Source organism: Mus musculus, chromosome 1 (genome assembly GCF_000001635.26).
Source record: "Mus musculus strain C57BL/6J chromosome 1, GRCm38.p6 C57BL/6J".
Taxonomy (NCBI): Eukaryota; Metazoa; Chordata; class Mammalia; order Rodentia; family Muridae; genus Mus; species Mus musculus.
This window is the reverse complement of record NC_000067.6, coordinates 17,142,644-17,164,557: the sequence shown is the minus strand read 5'-3', so window position 1 is coordinate 17,164,557 and position 21,914 is coordinate 17,142,644. Positions and strand designations below refer to the sequence as shown.

General features: G+C 39.7%; 1 protein-coding gene across 1 annotated transcript; it reads right to left on the bottom strand.

Annotated features, from left to right (window-relative positions):
* Positions 1-286: 286 nt before the first annotated feature.
* Positions 287-19,185, bottom strand: Gdap1 (ganglioside-induced differentiation-associated-protein 1). The gene is made up of 6 exons (NM_010267.3): positions 18,970-19,185; positions 17,430-17,622; positions 7,424-7,597; positions 6,055-6,149; positions 4,520-4,634; positions 287-3,431 (listed from the first exon to the last, which is right to left on the bottom strand). The coding sequence occupies exons 1-6, from the start codon at positions 19,084-19,086 to the stop codon at positions 3,049-3,051; spliced, it is 1,077 nt and encodes a 358-aa protein (NP_034397.1). The 5' UTR covers positions 19,087-19,185; the 3' UTR covers positions 287-3,048.
* Positions 19,186-21,914: the final 2,729 nt, after the last annotated feature.

Here is a 21,914-nt window from a genome sequence, read left to right as displayed (position 1 = left end):
CTGCCACTCAGTGTAGCCATAGAGTGTGTATTTCAGTTGACTCAGTGACTTACAAGGAAAGCATGACACAACTATCTGTCTTCAGAACTGCACTGCTGACTTTCCTCTATTACCTCTAATTGTTTTCATTTTCTTTCTTTTTCAATACCAGGATTAAACCCAAGCCTTCTATATGTTGATGAGGATTCCACCACTAAGCAACTCCAGTCCTGACGCTTTTATTTTTAAGTGAAAATATGTCATTTTAAAAAGATTTTTAAAGTAGCCCTTTGTGACCCAGAAAACATTTATTTTCAAATTATTTTTATTGATCTTACCATCAGAATAATATCTTTAATTTCCCATGACAATCAACAATACATTACAACTTTGATATCAATAGCAATGATTACTAAAACGAGCAAGCAGTTCACCAGTCTTGAGAATCAAAAGGCATATAATGGCAGTACCAATAAAATAGTGTGCATGTATGTTAAGAAATAGGCAACATAACCTGTTAATGCCTTGGGCATTTTCTAGCTGTGGCATTTATACTTTTTTTTTTCACATGAGAAGCATATTGACCAGTTACCATGATCCTAAAAAGAAGATGCATTAAAGTGCCTCTCTGGCTAACAGTGGCTGTGCACCTCCTTATCATACGGTGCTGACATCACTCGCAACGCATAAGAAATCAATACTACATTTGTCCCAAACTTTTTCACAGGTGGCTAATCTTAATGAAGATTCCCTCAGAAACTAAGGTCATTAATGTTTTATCGTCACTTGAAACCTCTCACACATGCCAAACCAAATGGAACAGTCTTAGACTACTGGGTGAACAGCGACATCTAGTGGTCAGGGTTTTATCACTAGACAAATATTTTTAAAGCACTAATGTCAAGAATACCTACCTATAAAACATTGAAGAGGCTTGGATGCCTCGCCTTGAACACTGGCACACATCTACCTCCAAATAAATTACAGATGAAAATCATAATTTCCTGGTGATTTTCTGACTCCATCATAACATATACTGAAAGAAAATTCACTCTTTAACAATCCTTTCACAAGTAAATAAGTACCTTTTGTAGATTTTTTTTTTTTTTTACAAAATTCCCATTGTTACTTCTTTGTGCCTCACTTTTTATTTCTATCAGAACATTGTAAGAAATTCTGAATCACTAGTCAGTTAATTTTATGACTGTTGTATAAATACAATGACAGCAATGTCCTAGCAATAAGCAGATTCAGACACTCTGCATGACACATTGATGGGCAGAGGAAGATGGCACAAAAGCTGCGTGCATTTCCTCATCATAGATCTGAGTTCACATGGGGGTGTTAGGGTTTTTTGTTTTGATGTTGCTGTTTTGCTTGTTTTTTACAAACAGGACACATCCTGCTCATATGGGTTCTTTTTTTAAGTACATCTAGCTTATGAAATGGAATAATAGAATCAAAAAGGAATTATAGAATTGTTTTTATCATCAGAAAGCCATTGCTTGCTGGTTGTGACATTTTCCTATTAATAAACGTCAGTACATTTTTTGGCCATGTGCATAGTTCACCTGAGGTCATCCAAGCAGACTTTCTCTTTACTCACAGTCTGTGGACAAGCTTCCCATCAGATTCTTGAAGCTTCTCCTAAGGCTTTGACAGCCAGCTCCAGGAAAACTGCCTCCCTGCTTTAATAGGAGGCTTGTCCTGAGCAAAAATCATGCATTATAGTCTGATGGCTATTCCTAGGTCATCCATGAACCGTCTCTTCCATATGGACTGATATATCCCCCAAATATTTAAACACACATGGATGAGTATGGGTGGACATCTAGCTAGCTATATATTTTACCTTTCCCAAATTAGCTGTCAATATCTAATGCTAGCTTTTACTTTTTTCTTTAATGTAAAGCTCTGTCAATAATCATAAACAAATACAAAGCCTGGCCAACAGTTTGTGCATGAATGTACTAGTCTCTCCAAATAAAACTAAGCATATTTAGTTCTCATCAAATTATCCACTACCATCCATAAGCCATATTTACTTGAGACATTCATCTATATATTACTTGTATGCATAAATAGGGCTGTCGAGGCCAAGGTTCCCAGGACTGAAGACAATCATATACAGGATGAGCACCTCACGTGGCCATGGGAGCCATGAAGACTACCCTACTATCCTTTTAGACATTCATAAAAGTGCTAGACATATGTTTCAATGGGCATCTCATTCAAGTGCATAATAACTTAATCTTATTAAATTAACAAGTGTAACTCATAATTAAGGTCAAATGAAGTGTTTTCTATGCAGTGCATAGGTTTCTCCCCAGTATACTATCCCCACTAACTTCCCAGCCCTCTCCTCCCTAAAAGTTCTGAGTTAAGGAGGGTACATGACCACAAGTAGGTATATGTGAAATTCCCCAAAGAGAGAGGCAACCATGGGCAGCAATGAAGGCCACTGGAGGTTAGCATCTACTGCTCTGTTCTGGATGTACTTCATTCTCTCATTTTCTTTCTCCCCTTTCTCATTTTCTCCTTTACTTATGCCTAAAGCTGCTAGTGAAAGATGAATCAGTACAATGTCTTGTTTGTGTCTGAACTCTGTCTAGTATAACAAAGATGCCTCTGAGTCCCAGAGGAATCCTATAACTGTTCAACACCCAGACCTGCAGTCACTCTCAGGTGAGGCACTATGAGCAATCATGGGTTGTTATTACTGTCTGCTCCTAATTACAACCTCTCAAAAAATACCTGAGAACATACATGAACTAACAATCTCCATCAAAGGTTCCCTCCCCCCAATCTGTCAGCAGTTATACTGGCCTTTAGGGATAGATTAGAAGTAAGTCATGTTGTCTACAAAAAAAGAAAGGAAGAAAGAGAAAGAGACAGAGAGAAAGAAGAAAAAAACATATCATTAGCTCCTTCTCCCACATGAGCTCCCCGTGAATTATATAAAGTATGCTCTCTACTAATTGCCAAGGCTAAATCTTCACTGGGTCTGGACAAGTGGATGAGGGTCTAGTGGAGTGATTCCGTGTGCTGCTACCACAGATCCCAACAAACCTAGAAATAATTTGGTCTGGGTCTAAGTGCTAATATCATGCTGCCAAGTCTCCTTCTGAAAAGCATAAATGCAAAATATCCCATTCCTACAAGCAAACCAACCACAAGGGTGCTGCCAAGAACTTTTGGGGCCCTTTTTTTGGCCACCCGGAATGCTGTTGGCAGCACCGCAGAGATTAATATATTGTTGACATGTCCTAAAACCTTGTTAAATGTTTTTCTCTTCAAGACACGCTCATAATAGGTTTCCAAGTTCGGTCTCTTTCCATGTCCCCAGTTTCGTCTTGCAAACCCCAGGAACTTCAGCCGATGCAATGTGACAGCCAGTGAGACATCTGCCAGTGTAAAGGATTCTCCACAGAGCCAAGGCTGGTTGCCCTCCTCTAATCAGAGAAAAGGAATGAGAATTAGGGGCAAGCATGATACAGACAGACTACAGCTCCCATTTGCAGTCTGAGACCTAAGGGAAAAGATAATCACATGACATCTTGACCATCACAGTCATGCAGAGTTATCCCAAACTCACAGGTGTTTGACATTTGTCAGCCACAAACGTCCCTTTGTTTCTTATCATTATCATTTATACAATACACCATAAGAGCGATTTGCATGCTCTTCACATTATACTATGTATTAAAAGTAATCAAGAATGACTTCAAGTACACAGGAGGTTATCTTAATACCAAATCATTTTACAAAAAGGACCTGACAATCCATGAAGTATGGAATCTTCAGTTGCTGCTGAAACCAATTAACCCTCATGGAACAGAACAATAGCTACATTTCTTTAAAGTAGAAAGCAGTCATTCTTTCTTTTTATTTCATTTAAGATTTTTTTTTTCTTAAGATAAGGGCTTACTCTCTATCTCTGAAAGTTCTTGAACTGCTGGCAATGCCCCTGCCTCAACCTTACAAGTACTAGGATGACAGATGAGAACTGACAAACCCAGCTGTGCCCCTGTGATGAAAGAAGTTTCAGGCAACACTGTCTTCAGTCAAAATGCACAAATAATCCCCATGAAAAATGGCTGATTGCTGAGGCTCCCAGATGCAACCTATAGATGATGTTCTGGAGCCCACTATACTCACTTGCTGCCACTTGCTCCCACCTTACACTTTAGAGGCAAGCTATTTCCCTAACTGATGAAAAAAACAGAGAGGACATACAAGAAATTATCTGGATTATTCAACCAAACCACTCTAAAAATTTGTGAAGCTGGTTAAGGTCACATCTCCCAGACAGACATTATTGAAAATGTACAGAAAACATTTCTTGAGTCACATTTCTCATAGATACAAACTAGATTATAACTAGATTCCAGAGTTCTCCTGAATGAAATAGCATATTTAAAATTGTCTCTGAATTGAAACAACCCCAGAAGCATATTAAAGAACATGGTTAGAGGGGTCTGAAAATGTTCCTACAAATGCCCTTCATGTTTCATGAAAAAGAAAGCCAATAAGAACCTACCTGGAGTTTCCTCATTTCTTCTTTGTAATTCAGTTTCCACCTGATCCAAGACCTTCTCCAACTCATCAAGAATTTTCTTCAAGTATTTGACATTGTCATGATCAAGCAGCTTTGACTATTTAACATTCCAAAAAGAAGCTGTTTATGGTATTAACAACAACAGGAAAACTATAATACATAAAATAGATTTTACATACATATATATACATGCATACTTTTAGAATTAAAACCTGTTCACTTTATGTAGTTTTTTTTTTTTTTTTTTTTTTTTTTTTAATGAGGAGATAGAAAATAACTTTGAAGAGCTAAAGTGAAATGAGGAAATAGTCCAGCTGTGAGATCAGCTCAGCGGCAGACCCAGTACTTACTGTCACTCCTGGAAGGCCTGTTAACCAGTAGAGACAAACAACGGGGAAAACACAAAGATTCTCCTCTAGCCTTCAACCAAAGAATAGGATTTGAGACACCTTAGGTGTCCAATGAGAACATCAAAAAAAAAAGCAGGTATTGGAGAGAATTTGCTCAGTCTGTAAAATGTTTATCTTGAAAGCATGATGACCAGAGTTCAAGAACCAGAACTGTTTTTTAAAGGCTAGGAGTGGCAGAACACATTTTTAACACCAAATTGAGGAGGCAGAGACAGACAGATCCCTAGAACTCAGCAAGCCTAGCCAAATCAGTGAAATACAAGTCAATAAACGATGTTGTCTCAAAAATAAGGGGAGATGGTCGTGAGGAACACCTATTGTCACCCTTTGGCTTTACATACAGAAACATGTGCACACACACACACACACACACACACACACACACACACATGCACATACACGCACATACACATACACACACATGCACATACCAGAAGGGGAAAGAAAGAATATAAGAGAAGTCTAAATGTGATTGTGGAAGGTAAGGAGAACAACTATGGAGGACGCACTCAGAGCCCATCTATCTAAGAGAGGATAAAAGGAACGCAGGAAGCTGAGGGAGAGCATGAGTGCTGCTTGGTACACGCACAATACAGAAAAAAATCTTCCATGTGCTTTCTGGGTATGGGCAAAGAACCAACAGAGGTGAAAGACTGGTGATTATCGATGTTCCTTAAGATGAACAGAACAAGTCATCCAAGACATGGAGGTCTTAGAGTGGCAGGCTGCCTGCTGAGAGACTCCTACATTATATTAGCCAAAACTTAGATGAATCACCTTCCATATTCAATAGCTCCTTATCAGATAGTTATCAATGGGTCTGACTATCAAACATAATAAAGAAAAAAAACATTTTTTTTTTTTTTGCTTGAAAGTTTGTTTTTGTTTGAGAGTACTTGAGACTGTATCTCACTTTGTAGCTCAGGGTGGCCTGGAACTCAGTGATCCTCCTGGCTCATATGCTGCTGACTATTTCTAAAAGTAGAGCACAGGCCACAGGAGCCACATGCACCAATGATCTACAATAGTACAAAGATGTGCTAGAAATAGCATTCTTCTTTTTCAGAAAGAATAAGTGGTGTGAAGTATAGCAAGCCAAGCACTTACCTTAAGTCGCTTCTGTTTGGCAATGTATGCCTCTTGTAAGTCAGGGTTTTCTTCAGCAAGTTTCTTTAGTTCAGACTCTGTGTTACCAATCTGGCCTGATAATAAAAACATTTTGAAATGAAAACGACATTCTCCCCCTCATGGCACAGACATAAGGAGAAGTGGGGATATACCCTGGCTGAGAATGTGAGTTCTGGGACTGGTGGCCTGCTGATACCTTGGGCATACTTTAGCTGCATCAGTTTCCCCATTCAAAATGTATTGAGAAAATACTTAGCACACAGTCTAAGGACTTCGTGAGAAGCTGTTGTGAGCAGCTCTAGCAAGGTGTGGCACCTGTGTGCTCTATGCTGTTGGACTGCCTTACACTCCCATGACTCTCCACTTTCTCTGATGAAAGGAAGAGAAGACCTTGTTTAAAATAATGTTAACCATAGGTAATAAGGTTGTAGTCAGTTTGTATTTCAAATCACATTATAAATACTTAGGAAGAGAAGAGAAAAGAATATAAGGACACAGAGTGCTAGGCAGAGGGCAGGGGAGAGGAGAGGAGAGAGGGCAGGGGTGAGCAGGAGAGAGGGCAGGGGTGAGCAGGAGAGAGGGGCATAGAGAGGAGAGAGAAGGAGAAAGGGAGGAGAGAAGATATGGAAAAAGAAAAAGAAAAAGTATCCAAAAGGAACAAGGAAAAAGTAATAGAGCCAACAATGTAATACGCCATGTAAGAAAAAGCTATGGTTTCTGTGTTTAGAAGACTTGGGATTGAGTGTCTCCAAAGACTCCTGAGTGTGACCAGTGCCTCCTCTGTCCTTCCTAGCTACAGCCAACCATGCTGCAAAACACACTCTCCCCTGCTCCACATCTCATACACTGATGCCACCTACCCTCGGGACAGGAAGTAGGGAAGAAGCTGGATGTCACAACTCAATCTCAGAAAATTCCCAATCATTGAACACAGAGGTGATGGCTACACATCCTCTCAGCCAGCTTCCTCCCTTCATGCAATATGAGAACCAAGTTACCCATACATCCAAGAAGGTGTCAGCCATTCAGATTCTCAGTTCATCTTTTTGAGAACCTATCATGTTCTCAGCCTTTCTATCAATTACCTTCCTAATTTTTATTCAAGTTTGGCCTCAAGACTACAAGCTGACAAATTAGACCTGATAGACAATATATATCTAGTTAAACTTCTCAGGAACAGATTAACCTGACAGGTTATTGAATTGATGCAGTCCCATGCATGTCCGTGAAGCAAACTCAACAATCCTATTGACCCATTTCCCTCAGTAACCAGAAGATATAGCAAGTCTCAAAAATTATACAAAACTTCAAGAAGAATCAGTCCCTGACTTTTGCGATTTTTACATACTGCGAATCCTTGTGGTTGCATAAGCGGGGATCATGGAATCCACAGTGAGCTCAGGATGCAAAATGCAGCCATGTGTGTAAGCATCCATTGGCAAGGAGTCAAGAAGCTCTCGGTAATGCTGCACCCGTGGGTAATACATGCTTCCTTCATCGGGCATTAACCTGGGTGTTCTTTCTAAAACACACATAGAAAATATAAATACAAAATTGGAGGACAGCTACAAATAAGACATAATATCTAAATGCCTTATTAACATCTCATTATAGTTGCACATTCACAAAATGAAGTCTTTCCAGCCCAGACATTCAACTTTTGAATTAGATTTAAGTTCCAGATCAGAATCCAAACCATGACCTGCCAGCATCCTCTCATTTTTCCACCTTGTAAATTCCTGCTCAACCCTCAAGTCCAACCCTCAGGTCCATCACTTCCTCATGAAACATGCCCTCACCTCCTATACCCAACTGTCTCAGTTGTGTCTTCCTGTACATGCCATAAAACACTAACTGTGCTCTGCTATAGGCCTGTCACTTTGTACATAGTTGCATCTTTTCACTTCATGAATGTTTTGGGGGATGAGAAACTATAGTGTAGGTTGTAAAGTATAGGAGAGCTAGTATTTATTATGAGAAGACAATCAAGAGCCATTCTTTTCTAAGTGTCAACCAATACCACCAGTGGCCCCACTGTTACTAAATGACCATGAAATAACAATCTATATAAAGTAGGAAAGGCTTTTGCTCAAAAACCCATTTCACTTTCCCTAGATTTCTAGCAATTTAAGCCTGGCAAATTCATTCTGCCTAAATCTTCACTTGCTGGTGAAAATCTAGATTGTAAAACCTTTGTGATTTGGGAGCACATAACATGCTCCATTAGACCCCTCAAGTTTAATCATTATTCAACACATACTCAGGACATGATAAATTATAGTAAGTGAACACATCCCCAAGTTGAGAATTACTCTAGAATACTTACCCTTGAAAGCCCTGTAGTACTTAACACAGAGACTAGAACATGGATACTGGAAAGTTAACCCAGGATCTCACAGCTCCTCTATTTAAAACAAAACAAATGTAACCTTACCACTACTAATACTCTACTCTACTTATTACACCACCATATCTTCTAAGAACTTATATTTCAAAGAGTACCCACAAAGAAAAAAGTGAAGAATGAAACCCAAAAGGCAAGGTTATGTCCCTTCAGAATCATTTCCCAATCTGCCTCTTAAAATGTTCTGGAAAATGCCAACTAGCTCATTTCCACTAGTGCAAGGAAGGATTTTTTTTATTTACTCATTTCTTGGTTCATGTTCTATATTTAATTCAGAATGCTCTGAGCATTCATTCTTAAACACTGACAATTCAGAGTTGGTTGCCATTAACAGAGCATTTTAAGCAAGATCGTCTAATGCCAGACCAAGACAAACAAGCTTTTTAAGCCACACAGCAATTTCCAACTCTCTAAGAAAAAAAAAAAAAAAGCAGTGATCATTCCTCAGAGTAGTAGACAAATATCTGCTTCCCATCTAGACAGTAGAATGCTAAGGGCTGCCTTAGAATAACAACAAGCATGGACTACAATGCCTCCTTACAAACCCCATGTGCCTAGACCACATCCAGCCTCTCAGCACAACACACCTTAGTTAGCTCCTTACACAGACTTTTCAGGACCTCATCAGGATTTCCAGTTCCCCAACCAATCCGTTTCCTGAGTACAATAAACCAGAAGCTGTGAAATACTGAGGCCCTCTTGCCTTTGCATGTGCCACTGGGCTTGTTCCAAAATAATAATGTCCTTAGATGCATAAAAGACATGGCACTACAGAGATTATTAAGACATATTAACAAAATAATACTCATTTATAATATACTAACATATATACTTCTCTAACACAGTACTAATACCCAGCAGCAGATCTGATAACTGCCCTAACATAAAAGTATCAAAACATCAATAATAATTTACTATGCTAGGGACATATCTGTGATTTCTATTGGTAACAAAGTCAACACACTCTTAACTGCTTTGGGTTATCTCTATTAGTAATAAAAGAATGGCAGACTCCTGTTAGAAATAAGCAAGGTTAAAGATAATTCTTACACCCTTCTAAGATCTCAACTCTCCTTCCACTTATAGATCCACAGAGTTCTCAACGTGTGACCTGAGGATCCACAGATTTCCGAGAGGCACATTGAGGAGATTAACAAATTCTAGACTTTTTAGAGTAACACTGTGATGCTAATGGCTTTTCACTCTTGTTACCTCTCCAGTTATAGTCAAGCTTTCCAGGGGCAACATAAAACCCACTGGCTCTGTGACAAGTGACAGCCTTAGACACTTGAGTGTTCTAGGATGTTAAAAGTTTTCTGATTCACTTCTAAACAGTAAATATTGACCCGTATAAACCAAAGCTCTCAAGTGTCCTCAATAGTTTTTATGACAAAGAAATCCAAAACCACTAAGAAGCATTGCCTTGGCAGTCCAGGAGCCTCAGGTTAATAACCATAAACAGTACATTTTTGAACACTTCCCAAATGACAAGTTTATGGCTCCTGGGTAGAGCTGCTTTCTGCTGCCAAGCCCTAGAGCTTTCTCCAAAAGAACATACCACTTCCTTCCCAGAAAAGTGAATGAGAGGAAGAATAGTAACATTTACTTGTTTTCTGGGTATGATCCATCTGGCTAAGTCTGACTTCTTCAAAGGAGAACAAACACTTAAAGCCATGAACATAATTTTCTCTTATCTAGTGGTCCACTGGTAGTCACTATCTGCTGAAGAACTTTGTCAGGTACAATCTAAGATACCCACTTCACCCATGTCCTTGTACTAGCTCCCTTTCCCCAGATATTTCATGGGTGCCCTGTCCGGTGTCACAGAGACCACCTTCTTTAAGAGCAAAGCACAGCAGCATTCACTGCCTCTGAAAAGTTCTTCAAAAGACAATTGAGTCCACCAAGTGGTGTATGCCTGCAATTCCAGCATTTAGCAGCCAGTGTGGGCTAAGTAGCAAGTACTCAAGCAACCAAACAAAAACATGAGTGGTAATTTCTCTTGAATTATACACATCCTCCCTCCAATATCAGTTTACTTTATTCCTAATTCTTCCATAGAGTGTCATTGTAAAAATATTTTTAAAGTACATTTTATTGGTATTCTCCCTCTGTCAGCAGTGTGGATAATATAAAGCATATGGGGTCAGGAAAGGAAGTGTGGGAGTTTTTAAAAGCGGTGATAAAAGGGGTGAAAGCATTGGAAGTAAGGTTGCAATAATGCAAGCCAGCTTTAGTGACTTGAAGAAAAATAAATAGGAGCTGGGGGTTGGTTCAGTAAAAATTTTGCTAATCATTTACAAGGTACTGGATTAAATCTCAAGTACCTAAAATACTGATACATATATAATAGAATAAATTTATAAAATGTTTTAAATAAGATAAAATGACTTCAAAATTAATATTCTTTTAATGTTATGGTTAAGTTTCAATGTATAGTGATGAAATTGTGTCTAAAAAATGAACTTATATTTCCTAACCATATTTCTATATTATTTTTAGTGTGCCAGAATAATTTATTTCCAAACAAAATCCTATATTTTAACAGTATTTTAAATGATAGACATAAGACACCAGACAGGATTTTCTGAGAACTGTTATACATCAAATATAAAAATACCATAGAACATCTAGGACTCCAGGCTGTCCCTGAGCTATTTGGCAGTAATAAAAAGCATATATTCTAGCATTTTCTACATATTTCATGCCACTTTTCCTTTATTAAATTTTACTGACAAATTTAGGATAACACAATATATAGTTGAATTTAGACATCCTCATTGATGTGTTTATTTACCTTGTGTTGTCCCCCATTCCTGTGTTTGCTCACTGTCACATCTCACCTAGCTTAATTAATGTGTTGCTTTAACATAATTTTCTTTATTATATGCCAGATTGAAAAAGGCATCATGGACATAAAACATTCTACAAAACTAAATAGTAACAGCATATGCACATGTTAAGGAGAGGCAAGGTATTCTTGTCCAACTGTAGATAGAAAGTATCTTTCAAAACCAACAAGTTTCTAATGATTTAAGGTCTGTGAACTATACCTGCACACCCCATGAACTTGCACCTAATAAATGTCTGCTAAATGGTCCTGAGAGAATGGGTGCAGAGGGTGCTCAGCTGACCCTCTGCTGAACAGTTATAATGGAGAACTTCTAAATTCTTCCTTAGCCAAAGTCTTACCCTTGGGAATATCAAACATATCTCCATGAGTCTACAAAGAAGAAGAAGAAGAAGAAGAAGAAGAAGAAGAAGAAGAAGAAGAAGAAGAAGAAGAAGAAGAAGAAGAAGAAGAAGAAGAAGAAGAAGAAGAAGAAGAAGAAGAAGAAGAAGAAGAAGAAGAAGAAGAAGAAGAGAAGAAGAAGAAGAAGAAGAAGAAGAAGAAGAAGAAGAAGAAGAAGAAGAAGAAGAAGAAGAAGAAGAAGAAGAAGAAAAGAAGAAAAGAAGAAGAAGAAGGAGGAGGAGGAGGAGGAGGAGGAGGAGGAGAAGAAGAAGAAGAAGAAGAAGAAGAAGAAGAAGAAGAAGAAGAAGAAGAAGAAGAAGAAGAAGAAGAAGAAGAAGAAGAAGAAGAAGAAGAAGAAGAAAAGAAGAAGAAGGAGGAGGAGGAGGAGGAGGAGGAAGAAGAAGAAGAAGAAGAAGAAGAAGAAGAAGAAGAAGAAGAAGAAGAAGAAGAAGAAGAAGAAGAAGGAGGAGGAAAGAAAGATTGAAAGAAAGAAAGAAAGAAAGAAAGAAAGAAAGAAAGGAAGGAAGGAAGAGGAAGGAAGGAAGGAAAGAAGGAAGGAAGGAAGGAGGAGAAGTCTATTATCCAACTTAGATAATCATTATTTTGGATTTAGACTTAAAAAGCTTTCTGATTCAAATTTCTTCTGTACAAGTGCCAACTATTTAACAGATATCCCAAAAACACAGGATGCAAATAGATGAATATGGATATACAAAATGATTGAGCTGTTTTAGCATACTTCTCAATGATTGGCTAACAAAGGATAGCAACTCACAGCAGACACTAGTTCACAACATTTTGGTCTTTAGTTAAATGACTATACATACAGGGCTCTTATTATAACTATGGATAATTGGATAATGATGCACCTCATCAAACCATACTTATGACCATCCTAACACTCCTGGAGAGACCATTTTAGAAAGACAAGATGGCAAATAGTATGAACAGTTTAGAATGCAGACCACTTCAGTTTTCTGGTCTGGATAGAACCAATAATTTTAAAAACAACCCAAAGACTACACAAGCCTGGCAACTTACTAACAATCAGGTCACTTATCCATTCTAAATGCAACTAATTTTTAAAACCAAAAGGACATGCCTGGTATGTACTCACTAATATGGGGATATTAGCCAAAAAACTACAGAACACCCAGGATACAATCCACAGAACTCAAAAAGGTCAACAAGCCAAAGATCCCAAGTAAGGACGCCTCAATCCCACTTGGGAGGGAGAAGAAAGCAATCACAGGATGGGAGAGAGAGGGAGGGAGGGAACCAAGTGGGAAATGGACAGGGAGGAGAAGAGGGGAACATGATCAGGTATTGGGTAGTGGAACAGGATTGAAGCCCTGAGTGTCAGCAGAAAGAGTGGAAACAGCCAACCTAGGGAGGTTGGAGGTTGGGGGTGGGGGGGTGGGGGGTGGGGGTGGGGGGGTGGGCACCAGAACGTACCAAAGTCCTAGGAGGTGAGAGATGTTCAGGACTCAGAGGGCGGGGCCTTAGATGAAATGCCTAACAGTGAGGAAAGGAAATTTGTAGAGCCCACTTCCAGCAGAAAGACAGGGCATCAAGTGAGGGATTATGGGGTTGCCAGCTCACAGTCAAAAACTCGGACCCATAATTGTTCCTCTCTGAAGGAACTGCAGGGACAAAAATGAAGCAGAGCCTGAGGAAAAGGAGGTCCAGCATCAGGGCCAAAGTGGGATCCAGCTAAAGGGGAGGGCCCGCTATTACTGAGGCTATGGAATGCTCAGAAAAAGGGGCCTATCAGGACTGCCCTCTGAAAGACCAAACAGCTGAAAGAATCAGGTGCAGATATTTACACCCAACCAATGAGCAGAAGCTGCTGACTCTTGTGGTTGAATTAAGGAAAAGCTGGAAGAAGCTGAGGAGGAGGGCGACCCTGTAGGAGGACCAGCTGTATCAACTAACCTGGACCACTGAGATCTCTCAGAGACTAGACCACCAACCAGGCAGCATACACCAGCTGATATGAGGCTCCCAACACATATACACCTGAGGACTGCCAGGTCTGGACTCAATCAGAGGAAGATGCACCTAACCCTCAAGAGACTGGAGGTCCTAGGAAGTGGGAAGGTCTGGCGGGGTGGGGGAGGGGTACATCCTCAAGGAGACGTGGGGCAGAGGACAGGAGAAAGGCATGGGATGTGGAAGTCAGAGAGTGGACCGGGAGGGGGATAAAATCTGGACTATAAAAAAAGATTATAAAAAATTATAAAAAAATAAAAATATATATTCTGGAAGAATATTCTGCCAGACATATAGTGGGCAAATATGTTTTGGTCATGATGTATGCTAATTTTCTTACTTGCTATTCAGAAGACTTTTAATAATAAAATCCCACTTGTCAATTGTTTATAGTACAAAAAAAAAAAAAGACAAAATTCATGTGTTACATTAGCCTTGTTAAACTTCATCGTGGTTTTCTGGTTTATTCTTATTCCACAAGAAACATTTCATAAGACAGTTTTCATTTTAATGATCCTAGCTTTTCCAACATTCATAAATATGGTACCATTTCATTTTAATTTCAAATGCAGGTATTTTACCTACATATATGTCTGTGTGAGGATGACTGATCCCCTGGAACTGGAGTTACAGGCAGGTGTGAGCCTCCGTAATGGTGCTGAGAATTAGACCTAGGTCCTCTGGGAGAGTAGCCAGGGCTCTAACTACTGAGCCATCTCTCCAGCCACTGTACCATTTCTTTAATATCCTTACTCATCTGTATATTAAGCTCAAGTCAGGAAACAGAAGCTTTATAAACCCACCACTGGGGGCTAGCAGAGTAGCTTAGGGATAGATCACTTGCCCAGCATACATGAAGCCAGCTGTGGGTTGACTCTTACAACTTCAATCCATCAATCAACCAATAAGTAAAAGAGCACTACAAAGCCCCATCCAGGGTGGCAGATACATCAATAATTCATTCATTTTATCCATTCAATATTATTTATTAAATATCTATTCTGGAGTATCTACTTTCAGAAAGCATAGGGGCACACCTTTTAATAAGGTAGTCTCTGACCTCACAGTGACTTAAAAGTAATTCAAATATGAATAAGTAAAACAAGAGTTTATAGCTGGAGGGCCAACTTAATGTATTAATTCTGTTCATCAGTGTTCTTCAGTGTCATAATTAATTCATCTGCAGATGTGTTTTACTTACCATCCTCTAGTCATAGCTGTCTCTTCATTCCATAAGAATATTCTATAATCTCAAATGTTCTATTTGGACCATTATATAGTGAACAAGACTTACACACATTACACACATTTTAAAGGTATTTATAACATTCTCCAACAATGTAAAACTTAAGTTAGTTCCTTCTACTGGCAGACATAAAGACTGAAAATATAATTTTTTTTTAAACTTTGGCAACGTTATTAGTTGCAGAGATAAGCAGGTCCAACCAGCTAGCATTTCACTCCCTCCTCTTCCCAGGAAGGTAGCTCTCCAATTGGAAAGAATGAAAGAGAAAACGAAGCCAAGTTGGCAGTATATCCTAGAACTTTGCCATACAGAGTAATTTGCTGCAATGCTTTGAGCATAACACAGTAATTTATAGCATTAGTCTAAAGTTGTGCAGCACATATAAATCACCTGGGGTTCTTGCTAAGACAAGATTATAACCCAACAGCTTTGCTATATGGTCTAAAACTCTGCATTGTAAACAGTCTCTCAGATGGTGACAATGATGCTGGTGATGCTGGTGATGGAACACACTTTGACAAAGGTTGGTCGTTTATCTGTCCTGTTTCTTAACAATGAGATGACATTTGGTTATATATTGTTTGGCTCTTTTCCTATTCCCCCGAGTCCTTAATGGTAGATGCTAGCTGTCTGGACTATGATTGTTGTAATGCGTATGTTTGTTGCTTCTTTAAGTCTCAATATCTTGAGGTAAATTCTACCTTGACCTGAAAACAGGTCTGGTTGTCATATCTGCCTAAAATTATAGGTGTCTTAATCTTTTTATCTTCTCCAATTGAATAGCTACTCTCCTGGGAATGTAGAACAAGGAGTAAGAGTTAGTTGAATTTGTTTTACCTTACAATGGAATTCCATCACCAGCTCAGTGGTTATAACACATCATCAACATCAGCATCTGGCCAGTAGTCAGAGCTGACAGCTCCACCCCTAGCGACACTCAAGCAGAACTGAAGCTCGTCATTCCCACATTCCCATCCTGTCACTCAGTTACAGTGCTTTATCTCAGCAATAAACTCATCAAAAAAAAAAAAAAAAAAAGTTACTTCCACACAGTAGCTGAGAACAACCTGAGCTACTGATTTCTACTTCAAAAGCAAACAAACCAACAAACCTATTTTACCCCTTTTGGCTGTGCTCGCTATATATAACTTAGCAAAACTCAGAATATATTTTAGCTTATAATAAAAGCAAATGCTAAGGAATTTTAAGAAAACAACTGTATTTAACATTTACTCTAAAGCATTGTTTCTTATGAGGTAAGCAAGAGAACAGGCAAAAGTGAAGGAAGACCTGGAATAACAATACAGCTGTATTAGTTCAAGCAATGGTACCAGAGGTTTAAGTATTGTTTCTCACATATTATATAGGTAGTGTATCTGATTATATAAGACCTAACATATATTGTATATAATACATAAAAATATCTAAATAATATCTAAGTTTTAGTCATTTAAAATAATTTTTTACAAAACTATTTTTGCTTTGTTCCTATTAATGTTTTCCCAAGAAATGCATATTAATAACAGTCTTATCCATTTCCAAAAAGCTCAAGGTTGAAAAAATGTATATTAAGTCAATGTATCCCCATTTTCAGCACAGTCCCCAGCGTGGAAACACACAAGGACATCAGGTAGCAGTGAAAAGTAACTAGTTCTTTATACCGTTGGGTTTAGGTCAAGGCCAACTTCAATTAAAACTTCTGACAGAATTCTGGGTTATTAAATTAAGAATGATGGCACCTCTCCTCCCAAATAAAAAGACTGCAAGTCCCTTGTCTATTTCCCCCATGAGGTCTAATATCCATTTTCCTCCTGGATACCTTCGACACTCTTTGGCCCATTAATTTCCTTCCATGGCTCCCTTAATTTTGGGCTGTATGCTGAGCTTAACTATCCAGTTAGCACCAGCACAGCAGAAGAGAAGTAGCTGGATCACTTGGAGAGCGATGTCTGGCAGAGAATTAAAATGAAAGCCTGGAACCATGGGCTCCACTCTCAGTTCTGCTAGTGGTCAGCCTTGCCACTGTGCCAACCTGGCCCTGTCACCAAGCTGCAGCTGACCTGAAGAGGCTATCAGCAGAAAGAAGCATTTGCACACGGCAAAGAAAATGACAAATGGTCCTTCTCTAGCATTGATTCTTCTTTTTACTCATTTTTAAGATGAAAATGATTTACACAATATATACTAAGAATCAACATCATGAATCTTACTTTAAAGCTAATAAATCGCCCCCACGAAAGTGCAAGTGAATTTGAAAGTTTGATATTAACATTGCAACTCCGCTTGAGATTCTTTCAAACATTTGCACTGGCTGATTTGAATTTTGGCCTACATTTGTGTGCTTATGGAAATGGAAAAGGTTTTTAAATCACTAAACCAGCATAATAAAATAGAGAGAGAGAAAGCGGGGAAGAGGGAGAGAGAATGGGGGTGTCTACATTGAAAATAAACCAAGAAATTACAAATAGCCTTAGCATTACCATCCAGGAAAGTCTGCTCAAGATAATCAATGATCTGAGTGGCCTCACAGATTATGTTCTCCCCGTGGACAAGGACCGGTACTTCTCCAGCTGAGTTCAAGCGCATAAACCAAGGCTCATTGTGCTCACTCAGGGGCAGACTTACATCGTGTTCCTCGCACTTCAGTGCCTTTTCAGCAATTACCAAGCGCACCTGCAAGAGTGCACAGGGGTTACTGCTGTTCTCACCTTCCCTGGATACAGCTAAACAACCCTAGCTGCCTTCCTGAGCCAGAAGTACTTTACAAGTTCACTGCACGAAGTCTGTTCCTAGAAGGAATAAATAAGTATTCTGGCAGCTTACTGACAGCATTACAGAAGAAAATAACAGGGATGAAAATTATTTTGTCTTCATTACAGTTGTTCTTTCCTCATCACCACTGTGATCTTTGTGCCTTAAACCAAACTATGTGTTCTCCCCGGATGTACAGGACTGAAGAGCTGGCATAGCAGTTAAGGCAGTGGTTCTCAACCTGAGGGTCAATCGAACCTTTCACAGGAAGCACATATCAAATGTCCTACATATTAGATATTTACATTACAATTCATAACAGCAGCAAATTTACAGTTATGCATAGCAATGAAAATAATTTTATGGTTGTGTTCCCCCACAACATGAGGAAGTATATTAAAGGGTTGAAGCACTAGGAAGACTGGGAACCACTGGTTTGAAAAAATGTACTGCTCTTGACCCCCTGCATCCACCCTGGGTGATTCACAGGGCGTGTAACTCCAGCTCTAGGGAATCCAAAAGAGAACCACCTTAAGTACAAATATATGTTTGCACCTTTGATAAAGAATGCAAATTTGGGAATATAAAAGCATTTTCATTCCCTTGGTGAGAGGTGGTGCCTTTATATGAATTTGTCTTGCCCCCACACCGCATACCCCTTAAATGCTAGGCATTACCAAACCTTGGGCCTGCTAGACAAGGACTCTGTCTCTGAGTTTAAACACCTAACTTCTTTCTTTCCTTATCTATCTATCTATCTATCTATCTATCTATCTATCTATCTATCTATTTTTAAGGAAGAGCCTGTCATGGTGAACCAAGACTGCAATCCCAAAAGTAGAGGAGTGGAGATAAAAAGGTTCCCATGAATTCAAGCCAACTTGGTCTACAGGTCAGGTTGTTTGGGCAGGGTTGCACCTTGAGACCCTGTCTCAAAACTATAATTTACTTATTTTCTTTCTTTCCTTCCTTCTTTCTGGGGGTTAGGAGTAAAGTAGATCAAGGGGTTGCAGGAAGGAACCCCTTCTCTCACTTTCCAGGACAAAACCTCTAGGCCAAATGCGGAACGCGACGCTTCTTAGTGGCGCTTCCTGAGTGGCAGTACCTGAGTCACTGCCTTCCCGAATCATCTCATTTCCGCTGGTGCACTTAGTGCACCCCAGTTCTGAATGCACCCCCGGGGTCCGGCCGCTTGGAGGCCCACAAGGCACGCCCGGGGAGCTGTCCTGGTGCTGAAACCGAGTGCAGCCCTTGACTACAGGCCGTTACCTTTTGAGAGCTGAAGGAGTGCGTCCAGTGGTACAGAATGAGGTGGACCTCCTTGTCCGGCGGGCCTTCAACCCTCAGGGGCACACCGGCCCGCGCCTCGTCCTGCCTCCGAGCCATTTCGCATGAAAGGACTCAGGCAGCTTTATGGGTTGGCCTGCTCTCTGCAGACACTTGCTGCAGCAAGCATCCTTGGTTTCTCAAGGCCCCCTGTTGCGTAAAGGACTTCCTCTACGGTCGAACTGGCTTCTGGGAAATGTAGTTTCTCCCCAAGGATGCTGTGCTGCCTAGTCGGCTGAGGCCCTTAAGAGATCATCTGTGAGATGTAATGGGATGACTTTTAGGTAGAGAAATTTTCTAAAATATGACTGTCTGGCTTTTAAGGCAAGGAAAAATGATAACAGCAAATAATACTCCTGGGCCTTGGACGTTGCTTGGGCATAAAAGCACCAGTTTCACAAGACATTCAGGGTTTTTACTTAGGTGGGAGAGTTCTAGAGAGCAAAGAAATAAAATTAAGTATCAATTAATTTTCATTAGAATATATTACAATGGAATACAAAGTATGTATTTTACAAATAAATCAACAATGGTAATGTAAAAGTGCCTATTGATTAAGTGTGAATGTTCATATCAGAAATACCTGAGATCATGTCCTGCTGTTTTCATTTTTGAAATAGAGATTATTTTATTTAATCTGTAAGCTTTTTGTGAGAACTGAGTAGATAAATAAGACAGTAAACGAAATGGCAATACTACTCACAAGGCCTTAAAAATAGTGTCTTTATGGGTCTGGAGAGATGAGTTGGTGGTTAGGAGCTCTTCCAAAGGTCCTAAGTTAAATTTCCAGCAACCACATGGCAGCTCAGATTGTCTGACGTCCCGTTCTGGAGTGCAGATGCACATAAAGACTAATCAGGTAGGATTTGGAAATAATATACATATAAGGAAAAAGAGGAAGACATTCATTCACACTGACATCGGCATCATGTGACCAAGACATGATCTGACCAAAGACTCACTGTGGACAGGGTTGCCAAGGATTAGTGCCATGACAAAGCTGCTCTATAACAAAGGGGTTCTATGACCAGTATGTGGAAGTCAGGCAAATGCAAATGCGAACTAGAGAGCACTCTTCTTAAGAATTTTTATCTTGATTTTCTATTCAGGGGGTCTCTCAGAAGGGGGCCGCACAGGAGATCACGGGCCTCAGAAGCAACAGAGCTTCTTGGACAGGATCATTTTGGGCCTTCATCCTCAGCCAGTAGGAAGAGCTGACCCTCAGTCCTCTGTGTACCTTCCCCACAAAAGAAGGGCTTGCCTACAGCAAGGGCCCAGCCCTTGGAATTCAGGTGTGATCGACATTTTTTATCTGGGGTCCATCTGAGGGAGGTCCATGCAGGAGAGCACACAGGCCACAGAAGCAACAGACCTTCTTGGACAAGGTACCTTCGTGCCTTCATCCAGCAAGTCTTGGATAGCCCTACACACCAAAAACAGCAAGATTCGGATGTAAAATCATATCTCATGATTCTGGTAGAGGATTTTAAGAAGGACATTAATAACTCACTTAAAGAAATACCATGGGCATACCATTGCATACACTAGCAAGATTTTATCGAAAGGACCCAGATGTAGCTGTCTCTTGTGAGACTATGCCGGGGCCTAGCAAACACAGAAGTGGATGCTCACAGTCAGCTAATGGATGGATCACAGGGCTCCCAATGGAGGAGCTAGAGAAAGTACCCAAGGAGCTAAAGGGATCTGCAACCCTATAGGTGGAACAACATTATGAACTAACCAGTACCCCAGAGCTCTTGACTCTAGCTGCATATGTATCAAAAGATGGCCTAGTCGGCCATCACTGGAAAGAGAGGCCCATTGGACACACAAACTTTATATGCCCCAGAACAGGGGAACGCCAGGGCCAAAAAGGGGGAGTGGGGGGGGTAGGGGAGTGGGGGTGGGTGGGTATGGGGGACTTTTGGTATAGCATTGGAAATGTAAATGAGCTAAATACCTAATAAAAATGGAAAAAAAAAAAAGAAATACACTGCTAAACATGTAAAAGTCCTTAAAGAGGAAACACAAAAATCCCCAAAAGAATTACAGGAAAACACAACAAAACAGGTGAAGGAATTGAAAAAAAATCATCCAAGATCTAAAAATAGAAGTAGAAACAATAAAGAAAAGCCACAGGGAGACAAATCTGGAGATAGAAATCCTAGGAAAGAAATCAGGAGCCATAGATGTGAGCAACAGAATACAAGAGATGGAAGAGAGACACTCAGGTGCAGAAGAATCCATAGAAAACATGAACATAACAATCAAAGAAAATGGAAAATACGAAAAATATCCTAACTCAAAACATCCAGAAAATTCAGGACAAAATGAGAAGACCAAACCTACGGATAATAGGAGTAGATGAGAAACAAGGGCCAGCAAACATCTTCAACAAATTAATAGAAGAAAACTTCCCAAACCTAAAGAAAGAGATGCCAATGAAACATGCAAGAAGCCTACAGAACTCCAAATAGACTGGACCAGAAAAGAAATTCCTCCCGACACATAATAATCAGAACAACAAATGCACTAAATAAAAATAGATTAATAAAAGCAGTAAGGGAAAAAGGTCAAGTAACATATAAAGGCAAGCCTATCAGAATTACACCAGATTTTTCACCAGAGACTATGAAAGCCAGAAGAGCCTGGACAGATGTTATACAGACACTAAGAGAACACAAATGCCAGCCCAGGCGACTATACCCAGCCAAACTCTCAATTACCATAGATGGAAAAACCAAAGGATTCCACGACAAAACCAAATTCACACAATATCTTTCAATGAATCCAGCCCTTCAAAGGATAATAACAGAAAAAAAAAAACAATAAAAGGACAGAAACCACGCCTTAGAAAAAGCAAGAAAGCAATCCTTCAACAAACCAAA

Bases quoted from the DNA above. Each gene is read 5' to 3' on its own strand.
- Gdap1 (NM_010267.3), bottom strand. From the start codon at position 19,086: ATGGCTCGGAGGCAGGACGAGGCGCGGGCCGGTGTGCCCCTGAGGGTT. The intron at 17,623-18,969 runs GTAACGGCCTGT...GCACTCTTGCAG, and splicing joins ACTCCTTCAGCTCTCAAAAG to GTGCGCTTGGTAATTGCTGA. The intron at 3,432-4,519 runs GTAGGTTCTTAT...TTCTCTGATTAG, and splicing joins AAGAAATGAGGAAACTCCAG to AGGAGGGCAACCAGCCTTGG.